This window comes from Sorghum bicolor, chromosome 1 (assembly GCF_000003195.3).
Source record: "Sorghum bicolor cultivar BTx623 chromosome 1, Sorghum_bicolor_NCBIv3, whole genome shotgun sequence".
Classification (NCBI taxonomy): domain Eukaryota; kingdom Viridiplantae; phylum Streptophyta; class Magnoliopsida; order Poales; family Poaceae; genus Sorghum; species Sorghum bicolor.
In genome coordinates this window covers 7,454,645-7,466,975 of record NC_012870.2, presented here as the reverse complement: position 1 = coordinate 7,466,975, position 12,331 = coordinate 7,454,645, and the positions used below count along the sequence as shown (strand labels likewise).

The 12,331-nt window shown below is 45.2% G+C and overlaps 2 protein-coding genes across 2 annotated transcripts; both read left to right on the top strand.

Annotated features, from left to right (window-relative positions):
• LOC110437606 (serine hydroxymethyltransferase, mitochondrial) lies at positions 2,086-7,139 on the top strand. The gene is made up of 16 exons (XM_021466086.1): positions 2,086-2,282; positions 2,460-2,498; positions 2,603-2,689; positions 2,823-2,944; positions 3,105-3,181; positions 3,672-3,796; positions 4,137-4,229; positions 4,448-4,540; positions 4,683-4,880; positions 4,984-5,088; positions 5,181-5,246; positions 5,890-5,967; positions 6,131-6,242; positions 6,327-6,437; positions 6,577-6,740; positions 6,931-7,139. The coding sequence occupies exons 1-15, from the start codon at positions 2,196-2,198 to the stop codon at positions 6,723-6,725; spliced, it is 1,542 nt and encodes a 513-aa protein (XP_021321761.1). The 5' UTR covers positions 2,086-2,195; the 3' UTR covers positions 6,726-6,740; positions 6,931-7,139.
• Positions 8,249-10,524, top strand: LOC8060501 (protein JINGUBANG). The gene has a single exon (XM_002466447.2). The coding sequence runs from the start codon at positions 8,665-8,667 to the stop codon at positions 10,123-10,125; it is 1,461 nt and encodes a 486-aa protein (XP_002466492.1). The 5' UTR covers positions 8,249-8,664; the 3' UTR covers positions 10,126-10,524.

Here is a 12,331-nt window from a genome sequence, read left to right as displayed (position 1 = left end):
TTAACAACTGTCCAAATAGAATTGAGTTAAACAAGTTTAAATGAGCTAAATGGCCATTTAGTTCATAATTTAGTCAATTGGAGGATTGCAACTATCACAATCAACACTCAACACTAGAGTAATTAGCATCTATATGAAGTGTAATGGGATTTAGATTTCTTCAGAAAAAATATTATTTAGTAGCATACTTACTTTTTACATATACTTTCTAGCATATTTACTTTTATGTACAAAAATATGTATATTTATTGTTAATATATAAAACTGTTTAGACCGTTTAACTCTATGTAAACCTAAATAAAGGGTGACTAAATATTTACTCCCTCCATCCCAAATTGTAAGTCGTTTGACTTTTTTACCCTAAATTTGACTACTCGTCTTATTCAAAAAATTTATGCAAATATAGTTAAAATTTAAGTCAATCTTGAAGAACTTTTATTAATAAACCAATACACAACAAAAAAAATGATATTTTGTACAAAACTTTGAATAAGACGAGTAGTTAAACTTGATATTAAAAAAGTCAAACGATTTGGGATGGATTGAGTACTGTTTAGCGTTTAGAATAATATTGCTTGTGATGTCGCTTTCTGAGTGTTTGGCGATGGATGATTTAGAGTGTAGGTTCAGTGGTTGAGCTGCCTTACGATTGGTGCCACTTTACCAAATCACAGCTCCAGGGTAGGCCCTCCGTTCCTGCAGGGCGCAGGCTCAACCATGTCTGGTTCGATGTGAAGAATCTTTCGTGCTATGGTTGGTGGTCATCGTGAAAGTTTAATAATAAGGCTTCGTTTAGATTCAAAAAATTTTTGGATTTTAACACTGTAGTACTTTCGTTTTTATTTGACAAACATTGTCTAATCATGGAGTAATTAGGCTTAAAAGATTCGTCTCGTGATTTACAGTCAAACTGTGCAATTAGTTATCTTTTTTATCTATATTTAATGTTTCATGCATGTGCCGTAAGATTCGATGTGATGGAGAATCTTGTAAAAAGTTTTGGGTTTTTGGATGTATCTAAACAAGCCCTAATCCATGCTGAAACTATTCAGGGCACAGTCCAGGGACCAACTTTGCCCTTGCTCTAGCGGTCATTTGAGATGCGAATCTGGCCCAGATGAAACCAAATTTCCTGTCTGTTGATACTGATACTCTTTGTTTTTTTTGGGAATATATGTTAGTTGACTGTTCAGTACAGTATATAATAATCTGGCGGGTTAAAAAACAGGTACAGTTTACGCTAATAATAATAAATCACCTAGATGCCCAGAATCTTTCAGTTGCAGTCCAGAAAATTCTCACTGTCTAAAAACTGGAATTGCCATTTCAACAAGTTGAATCTTAGAAACCAAAAGAGAAAGTAAGGGTCTGATTAGTTCTCTTTGCTAAATTTTAGCCAGCTAAACTCGTTTTACTGACTAAGCCGTACTTTTTCTGCCAGCCAACAATATCTTTCTCTCACAATAAATCAACAAACAGTATTTTCAACCATGACTTTTTAGACTAGCGAACAAACTCTAAAAAAAGCTAAAATAGTTTAGTCACACTATTTTTCTAAGAATAGCTAAAATAGTTTTAGCTAGCTAAAATTTAACAAAGAAACCAAACAAACCCTAAATTTAAGACAATGTGCTCAGTGTTTACGTTGTCATGGACGCTGTGCTACAAGTAAAAGTGGCAAAAAAAAGAGTATATTCCAAAAACACAAATATATAAAATGAAAAAAGAACTGAAGATTTTAGAGGAAAACGTGGACTAGAAGCCGGAATGCCGAATACACTTGGGTGCAAGATAAATGAGGACTAACAAAAAAAAGAACGGAAGATTTTAGAGGAAAACGTGGAGTAGGAACGGGAATGCCGAATACGTGCAAGAAAAAATGAAACTGAAATGAATGGAGACTCACTGATCTGTTCATGGGTTGGTGACGCTGATGCGTTTGGTGAGGAGTGGAGTGGTGGGCGCTGACGCTGATGGAGACCAAGCACTGGCCTGCGCCTGCCTGGCCATCCAACCAAACCCACGAGCACGGGACGGGCATAGATTATCCGCCTAAAATAAAATACGAGTATATAAATAAACCCCATAAAAAGCTACCAATTCCACTGCCTCCCAAACTCGCGAGCGAGTCGAGGCTCCAACCCACAGCACATCACAGGAGGAGGAGGAGGTGGACGCGCCCGCCACCGCCCACCATGGCCATGGCGACGGCCCTCCGCAAGCTCTCCGCCAACGCGCTGCGCCGCCAGCCGCTCTCCCGCATGACGCCGCTCCACTACATGGTACGACGCCGACTGCTGCTTCTTGTTCTTATTATTATCGTGGCACAGCGCCACGGCGGTGGTCATCTGTCCCTGTCTAGTCTTCTACCCACGCCATCCAAAGAAACAAACAAAGAACTAGTCATCGCGCGGTCCTGATCCGTTCTTGTGATTTGGCTTTTTTTTGGGGGTGCGCAGGCGTCCCTTCCGGCGACAGAGGAGAGATCCGGAATCACCGTATGTCCCGGTTACTCTGTTCTGAATCCTTGGTATGTCCATTGCTCCGTGTCTGTCGCTTGATTTTTTGTTCATCTTGTGTTCTTGGCATCGGGTGGGTGCAGTGGCCGAAGCAGCTGAACGCGCCGCTCGAAGAGGTCGACCCCGAGATTTTTGACATTATCGAGCACGAGAAGGCCCGCCAATGGAAGGTCTCTGTTTCTTCACTCATCTTTCGCTAGACGTATTTTTTCAGTCGTCTCCGGTCATTGTTTTGTTGGATTACATTATTCTTTGTTTTTTCCCCCAAGACCCTACTGAATTTTGTTCGTGTCAATGCGTCAGGGGCTGGAGCTCATCCCGTCAGAGAATTTCACGTCGGTGTCAGTGATGCAGGCAGTTGGTTCCGTCATGACCAACAAGTACAGCGAGGGGTACCCTGGCGCAAGATACTACGGTGGAAATGAGTACGGCACTGCTCTGTCGCTTATCATTCTCGGGGTTGTTTCAGTGGAAACACGCAAGTTTTCAAGAAATTGAGTGACTGTCTGCGTGAATCATCTGAATGGGTTTTTTATTCTGGGTTTTCTTTTTTTAGATAAAGATTCTGGGTTTTCTTGGTTGCAGATTTATTGATATGGCTGAATCCTTGTGTCAGAAACGTGCTTTGGAGGCTTTCCGTTTGGACCCAGCGAAGTGGGGAGGTAAAATCTTGTATAGTCTAGCAGCAATACCTATTCTGTTACCATGTCATATATTCATCTTTCTGAACATATCTCTATGCAATCAAGCCTCTATTGCACTAAAGCTTTAGTAATTTTCTCCTTTCCTGGTTTGGGTAATGCACTAACAGTTTGCACTAAAGATGATGGGAACAATCTGTTTTACCTGTAAGATATTAAGAGAGTGCCTAACAGTTTGAATCAATTTAGAAATGTTACAAAGTTTGCAAGGAGTTCAGAGTACATGGGATCAGTTGTGAGAGAATCAATTACTGTATATGTAAGGCATTGCTCCATCACAAACCAAACCACTTGCCACCGTCTTACCTACATATAGTGTGTGGCCAATCTTCTACATTATTATATATGTTTTCCAATATTTATCTTTTGTTTCTGGCCATATTTCTCTTATAATGTTAGCTGCCCTTTCACCAAAATTTTCTTAACTCATGACCAATTCCAACCCGTACAGTGAATGTGCAACCTCTATCCGGTTCGCCTGCCAATTTCCAAGTATACACTGCGCTCTTGAAGCCACATGAAAGGATAATGGCTTTGGATCTTCCTCACGGTGGACATCTTTCTCATGGTTACCAGGTACATGGGTCTTGAGTTTCCTTTTACCTCCAACTATTTTAATTCTGATACTGCACACAAGCATGGATGTTTCCTTCTCTGTTGCCTTTCTTTCCTTTCTGGCTCTGTGATGGTTTAGATTTATTTATTATGGTCGTTCCATTATTGAACTGGCACTTGCTATGCAAAATTAAGTTCTGCCTGCACGCTTGATTATGAAGTGCATACGTAATATCTGCAAATGAGTGCTATTTTCCCATAGTTCTTAGTAACATTCAGATATGATGTTTCTTTAAAAAAACATTCAGATATGATGCTCTAGATACTCCTATAGCTCAAAGGTTGTACCTACTGTTTGCAGACTGACACTAAGAAGATATCTGCAACCTCGATATTCTTTGAGACAATGCCTTACAGATTGGATGAAAGCACTGGATTGATTGATTATGATCAGGTCATTTTCCTTCCCCCTTCTAGTTTATAGATACATCATACATGTATTAAGCAAGGTGGGCAACATTATTTATTTATTATTATTTTTTTGGCATTTTAGCCAAAAAAAAAACTGAGAGAAATATTATCTAGGATTTTTGTTACTGTGTCATTTCTCTTTCAGTGGTAAACATATTTTAAGATGAATCACACTAACACCTTACTTGCTCCTATGCACAGTTGGAGAAAAGCGCTATTCTTTTCAGGCCAAAGTTGATAGTTGCTGGTGCTAGTGCATATGCTCGGCTATACGATTATGACCGTATGCGGAAGGCAAGGTTTCTTTTCTCAATAGTTTTTTTTTCTCAAAGATGCAAAATAGCTGCACATTATTATATCAGAGAGAACTCAACAGTAAAATTGCATCATGATTTTGTGATCAATCAAATAATTCCATAATGTTATGTGTCGACAGATATGCAACAAGCAGAAGGCAGTACTTCTAGCAGACATGGCACATATCAGTGGGCTTGTTGCAGCTGGTGTTATTCCATCTCCTTTTGATTATGCAGATGTAGTGACTACCACTACTCACAAATCACTCCGTGGGCCACGTGGAGCCATGATCTTTTATAGGAAGGGGTTGAAAGAAATAAATAAGCAAGGGAAAGAGGTATGGCATGAGGAAAACGAAAAAAATAACCTAGCATAGGGTGTTGAAACTGTTTCTTGCATTAAAAACCAAAAGGACTAATGATATATTTAATATTCTATAGGTTATGTATGATTTTGAGGACAAGATCAATGCTGCCGTCTTTCCTGGTCTGCAAGGTGGGCCTCATAATCATACCATTACTGGCTTGGCTGTTGCGCTTAAACAGGTCTGCTCCACTTATTCATGTCGTTTTATATTATCTTTTATTCATATTGTTTGCCTTTTTATGAGGCTCTCAGCTGTTATTTTATATTTCAGGCAACTACTCCAGAGTACAGAGCTTACCAAGAGCAAGTTATCACTAACTGTGCTAAATTTGCGCAGGTATTTGTGTTCACATTTAGCAAAAAGAACAACTCTTTGGGTCTTGGAGGATTAGATTTAAGAATTAAGATACTTGCTCACCAGAAGGATGAGTAACCTGTTTACTGTTTATATTAGTAGCAGTTTTTAGGAAACCGTAGTAGATTATCAATATTTTTTCGCTGATTTCAAAGCATTTTGTTGAGTTAGCTATATTTAGTTTCATGTACCGACTAGTTGAACCCAAAGCTTAAGTTGATGGAAAGGGTGGGCAATTCTAATACTTCAACACTTCACCCGCACCACCCCCCCCCCCCCCCCCCCCCCCCCCCCCCCGCCCCTCCACCCTTCCCTCCACGTAGAGGCTCCCTTAGGCCTCAGACGTGGAATAGGAGCAAACAACAACTATTTTATTTAATTATGCTAGGTAGGATTCAAACTTGAGACCTCTGGCTCTGGTACCTTATTGAGTTTCATGCACCAACTAACTCTGATGGAGAAGGCCTGCAGTTCTCTTATACTTCAGCAAGCATGTTATTTGCAAAGATGTTATGTTGCATTTTTATTCACTTCAGCTGGAAGAAACACAAACGTGTAGTTCTGCAGCATTATTAATTGTGCCAGACAGTTTGAATCACTTACTTGATGGTTACATTGTTATCAGAGCCTGACTGCAAAAGGATATGAACTCGTCTCCGGTGGGACTGACAACCATTTAGTTCTGGTGAATCTCAAGAATAAGGTAAGATAAAAGTGTGTTTCACATTCCTTGTTTTATTAGTTTTTTCTTTATACACCCCACTCATGTGGGAGCCTCCAGCACTGGGTCTGCCCTAAATACACAAAACCTACTTGTTTACAGTTCTGATGCCATGTCTCAACAATATTATATTTTTTATGTATAGGGGATAGATGGTTCGAGGGTGGAGAAGGTTTTAGAAAGCGTGCATATTGCAGCAAACAAGAACACAGTTCCTGGTGATGTTTCGGCTATGGTACCAGGAGGCATCAGGATGGGTACAATATTCTGCTATGGGATGTTTGTTTAGTTTATTCTGAATTCATTTTGCAAATTCTTAATATTAGCTCTCCATCATGCAGGAACCCCAGCTCTTACGTCCAGAGGATTTGTTGAGGAAGATTTCGCTAAGGTTGCTGACTTCTTCGATGCAGCAGTGAATCTGGCTGTGAAGATTAAGGCTGCAACGACAGGTCACTCTAAGTTTTAGTTTTTTTTTTCCTAAAGAAAAGAAACCACAGTGACTGTTCTACACATTTGCATTCATTGAGGTGTCCCTGTCACTACTGGGATGATCTGATTTATGTTTTATTTTTAACTCTTGCAATTTAGGTGGAACAAAGCTGAAGGACTTTGTTGCTACTTTGCAATCTGATAGCATCCAAGCTGAGATTGCAAAGCTTCGCCATGATGTGGAGGAATATGCAAAACAGTTCCCAACAATTGGATTTGAGAAGGAGACCATGAAATACAAGAACTGATATCTGAATGGCAAGGTATGCTCCATCTTTGCCCAGTTGAGTCATTATGCATGCATTTTTTTAGTATGCAGCAACTCGGTTGTGAAAGGGGGGCACCAGAGCAGGAACCCTTGTCTTCTTACTTGGCTGAGCGCTTCCCTCTTGATCCCTTGGCAGAAGAGATTGGGGTCACTTGACAGACCATTTTTTCCTTCTTTTCTTGCAGCAAGCAACCGTTGCAAGATGCCACGACGATTATTGGGAGTTTAAATGGGGGAAGATCATGTAAACATAAACTCATGGTGTGATGGCATCTTATGTTAAAAAGAGATATTGGCAATTTACAGCATGTGGAACTTTCGTCAATGGCTCATATTGTAGATACATACCGTGAGATCCTATACTGATGCTATATATTGACCCCTTTCTGGACAACTGCATTTCTATATGCGTACATCCTTTTGCGTTAAAAAAAATGCGTACATCCTGACACACACCTCACTCCCATCACCACTCACACGCACACGCCACCCCGCCCCTAACACACACAAATTTTTCCTACCTCTGTCCCTGGCCCGTGTGTGGTTTGTTAGGCCACCTCCAAAAGGTTAGCAATAAAGAGCTAGCATATTGCTCCAGTCTGGACCTCAAAGCAAAGAAGATGATCGAAGAAGATGCGAGTCTCCTGCACAGTCTGGACCTCAAACGGACTAGACGATCAATCACATCCTGGTGAATTGCGTCTCTGGTATGCCGTGCTACACAGGTGTGGTTCTTGCAAATGCATCAGCCATCCTAGGATGAGGATTGAGGAGTCCTTCCAGGCTTGGTGGCGTAGAGCTTCTCGTCAAACAGACAAGACAACAAGAAAAAACTGTGGAATTCGGCGTATGTACTCAGATCGTTTTTATCTATCTTTAATAAAATGATGTGCAGCTCTCCGGTGTGTTTGAGGGGGAAAAAAAGATGTATCACCCACTAAACATCAAAAAGTGTGCAAAAGACTAGCCCGTATCAAGAGCTAGCAGGTTTATCTCATCTCTCCTCTTTATACTCCCACTGGGAGTGGATCTAGACCTGGGCTGGGTAGGTTGCAGTTTGGATCCAGCCCACATAGTGCCTTGTATGTGTTGATCAGTGACCTAAAGGAAAAAAGATGCCCATAAGACATAATTAGCCCAATTTGAGTGGAAACTCCTACAAAAGCCCTATGACAAACTATTGAATATCTAGTTGGTTTCTTTACTCAAGTGCTTTTTGCGTGTTATGTGACATATATCAGTTCTAGGTTTGCCCCTGCCTCCACAAAGGAAAACGCGGTGACATCGATCCTAGGAGCCAATATAAAGTGGCACCATTGTTGACGCGCTTTATTTGTCGTGTGTGTAAGGATTAGCCTCTAAAATGTTATGAGATCCTCTCAATTATTAAGATCTAATGTTGGGAATATGTTTCAGGGGGATAAGAGTCATCCTAGTTAACTATATTATCCACGTAAGTATATAAAAGATTTAGGCAAGTCATCACGTTTTCTTAAAATTAAAAAAGGCTAATTTTCACATAAATCGCGCTATTCATTTCACGAAGATCACCTTACACATTGCTGTTAATTTATTTTTAAGTTTACGTGAAATACACGAGCTCACGCTCCAAATGTTTGTGTATATACTCTTATTACGAACTGGGTACAGTTCCTATGCTTCATGTCTAAAGATAGCCTTCCCAAGCTCAAATTAGCCTCCTGATGAACTGACGAGAGGGAGCGATTCGCGGGCATTCCTTCCCCAGCAACCTCTTTAACGGGTCGTAACGACTTGTCCCTTCCCGCCAGTTTCTCTTCGCCTCTCACTCTACCTCCGATCCACAGATACACAGGCCCGCGCTTCCCCCTCCTCTCGCAATTCTCCCATCCACTGCACCGGAGCTCCGATCCACCACGGCCGCCTCCGGCAGGAGACAGATGAAAGACAGCGACGGCGAGGGCGCCGGCGGTGGCGTCGCCCGCTCGCACCCGTCCAATCTCCCACTTCCTGCTCCACAGTCCGACCCGAACCTCCAGTACTCGGGTGGGACGGACGATGAGTCGTCGAACCGGAACAGCAGCTCCTCTGCCACCGGCGGCGCGAGCCCCGGGTACTACTCCGACTACCCGTCCAGCTTCAGCGGCGAGTGCTCGCCGTACAACATGTCCCCCTGGAACCAGACCATGGCGTCCCCCTGGTCGCACCACAGCGAGGCGTCCGCCGCCGGGCTCGGAGGAGCCGCTCCCACGATGGCGCCCGGGACGAGCCTCATCAGCTCGCTGGTGAGGGAGGAAGGCCACATCTACTCGCTCGCCGCCAAGGGCGACACGCTCTACACCGGCTCCGACAGCAAGAACATCCGCGTCTGGCGCAAGCAGAAGGACTCCGGTGGGTTCAAGTCCTCCAGCGGCCTCGTGAAGGCCATCGTCATCTCCGGCGAGCGCATCTTCACGGGCCACCAGGACGGCAAGATCAGGGTGTGGAAGGTGTCGCCCAAGAACGGCATGCACAAGCGCGTGGGCAGCCTGCCCCGGCTGCGCGACTTCCTGCGGGGGTCGCTGAACCCGTCCAACTACGTGGAGGTGCGCAAGAACCGGTCGGCGCTGTGGATCCGGCACAGCGACGCCGTGTCGTGCCTGAGCCCGACGGACCCGTCGCAGGGGTTCCTCTACTCCGGGTCCTGGGACCGCACCTTCAAGGTGTGGCGCATCAGCGACTCCAAGTGCCTCGAGTCGGTGGTGGCGCACGACGACAACGTCAACTCCATCGTGGCGGCGTTCGACGGGCTGGTGTTCACGGGCTCGGCGGACGGCACCGTCAAGGTGTGGCGGCGCGAGCAGCAAGGGAAGGGCACCAAGCACACGGCCGTGCAGACGCTGCTGAAGCAGGAGCACGCGGTGAACGCGCTCGCCGTCAGCGCCGTCGCGCCCGTGCTCTACTGCGGCTCCTCCGACGGGCTGGTCAACTTCTGGGAGGGCGAGCGCCACCTCGTCCACGGCGGCGTGCTGCGCGGCCACAAGAAGGCCGTCTTCTGCCTCGCCGCCGCCGGCGCGCTCCTGCTCAGCGGCTCCGCCGACAACACCATCCACGTGTGGCGGCGCGACGGCGGGGTGCACGCGTGCCTCTCGGTCCTCACGGGCCACACAGAGCCCATCAGGTGCATCGCCGTCGTCGAGGACAACGGCGAGAACGGCGGCGAATCCACCGCCGGAGGGGGGTCGTCGTCGGCGTCACGGTGGATAGTGTACACCGGCAGCCTCGACAAGTCGATCAAGGTGTGGCGCGTGACCGACGAGCCGCCGGACCCGCTGCTCGGCGCCGGCGACGCGCCCCAGATATTCGACCGGTATCCCGGCGACGCCTTCGGGGCCAGCGCCTCGACGACGTCGTTCCGCTAAGACGATTTGTCTGATCGATCACTTGCAACAAAATTACACGTCGTCGGTCTCGATCACTTCACAAGAAAACGTCTTGGGAGGTACTAACTTATATTAACAGAAGAATCTGCTGGGCCGCTATACATATACGTCCGTTTATATACTGTTGGAAATAGCTGCAATTGGAAGACATGAAAAAAAAATTCTAACCTAGCTTGTGCTGGGCACGAGCTATGTAGTTTGGTCACCTTTTTTGTGACAGGGATGGTGAATTTAGTTAGGTATACATTTGCTTTTTGCAACTCTGCATTGCTATAAGGGACATTTTCAAGCATGCTTATCTGTTGTACTAGTTGAAAATGAATTGGTTTTGTGCTAAGGATGTACGTATTTCAATAAATGTCTCGATTCTAACCTCCAGTGATCTTTTTTTTTTCCTAAACTAACTTTTGATCCTCTTGTGTATTTTGTGTTTTTCGATTATAATATCAGTACACCATTAACCCATGCTCTTGCAGGACTAGTACACTATGTATTACCTCTCTTGTTTTCGGGCGAATTGATTGGATTATTTTTTAAAAAAATGGAAAAATGATTGGAATTTGTACAGTAGTATATACAAACGGCACCATGTCTGTCGGTGCGGCCCAATTCTGCGTTCCTGGGCTATTAGCTTCGACACGGCAGGCTGATGGTCTTCTTGAGTGGCAGGCCAACCCGTCACACACACACGGCCCACGCGCGGCGCGGCGCGGTGGCCGGCCTGACGGCACACGGCCCTGGCCGAATATGAACACTGTTTTGGTGCCCGTTCATACGTGTTAATTTACTGGGTTATATTTACACTTACAATTTGTTGCCACAAGCTCCGGTGCGGTGGGGTTATGGACAGGTGTTGTGGTAGAGACATTATCATATACGTCACCGGTACCTGCTTCATTTCTTCTAATGGCGATGTCGATCGACCGAGGTTACGTTAATAAGCCGACACTGACACTGACACTGACACTGACACTGCACCAAACAGTGCCCTGTGGAATAAACATGCTTTAGCACTCGCCTTCCAACCCCCATCCCTTGCAAGACACGCCGACGGCCCTTCGGTCCTGCGCACGCGCAAAGCTTCATCGGCTAGCTAGTGTCGTCCCCCGGTTCTGAATCCAACAATAAACTGACGCTACGACCGCTACTGTACCCGCATAGCATCATTGCGACAGAAAAGGCGAGTGGATGATTGCGCCAGAAAGGAAACCGGAGAGGCGCGCAAAATGATGCGTGCCCGGCCCGTGGAAGAAAGATACTGCTGAAAACACTATTGAAGGTCATAATAATTGGTTGATTTGTTGTGACTGTTAAATGACCACGGTGCTCGCCGCCCGGCAAGTCCAAGTTGCATGCACCGGCTCTTCATTCGCCGTGTCGTCCCTACGCGCTGGCTCTCGCCCCCAACATAGGTGTAGTATATATATATGTGCGTCCGTCCGTCGGTTTCAAACTTTCAATGGAACCGTTCCATGGTGCGTCTCCGCGCGCAGCGAGCGAGCACGGCCAAGGGCCAACTGCCCGCGCGCGGGCATTCCCTTTGCGTTTCGCAGTTTGCGCCGACGCTAAGGGACAACGATACAAGCACAGCGAGAGCATGGAACCCTCACCTGGCTCTGGCTGCGAAAGGTAGTGAGATGAGACGTTTTCCCCGCTGTGGTCAACTCGAACATCATCAGCATGACTGTCTAGGACGAGACGTTGGGAGTTGTCGGTTGATCGAGAATTTCGAGCACATGCAGCAGCCAACCGAAAACCTGTGGTACCCCTAGGCCTCGTTTACTTCCAAAATTTTTTGCAAAATAGAAATAGTAGCAATTTCGTTTGTATTTGACAAATATTATCCAATTATGGCTTAAAAGATTCGTCTCGTCAATTCCAAACAAAATGTACAATTAGTTTTTATTTTAATGTATATTTAATACTTCATACATATGTCTAAAGATTCGATGTGACGGAGAATCTAAAAAATTTTACAAAATTTTTAGAAACTAAACAAGGCCCTAGCTAGATAGTAGTACCCGCGGTACTCTGGTAGACAGCGCTTCGCTTTCGGCTCCATGGCGTATGCATGCATGCATGCCACTATGCCAGCCGTCGATCGGCCGACGACACCGAACATTCCAAACGGGTTTTTTTCCGAACACAAAAGGACGACGAACAAATCGGATTCCATCTTATCTTA

Excerpts from the sequence above, each read along its gene's own strand:
- LOC110437606 (XM_021466086.1), top strand. The coding sequence starts at position 2,196 with ATGGCCATGGCGACGGCCCTCCGCAAGCTCTCCGCCAACGCGCTGCGC. Across the intron at positions 2,283-2,459 it reads TGACGCCGCTCCACTACATG|GCGTCCCTTCCGGCGACAGA; the intron begins GTACGACGCCGA and ends GGGGGTGCGCAG. Across the intron at positions 2,690-2,822 it reads AGAAGGCCCGCCAATGGAAG|GGGCTGGAGCTCATCCCGTC; the intron begins GTCTCTGTTTCT and ends TCAATGCGTCAG.
- LOC8060501 (XM_002466447.2), top strand. The coding sequence starts at position 8,665 with ATGAAAGACAGCGACGGCGAGGGCGCCGGCGGTGGCGTCGCCCGCTCG.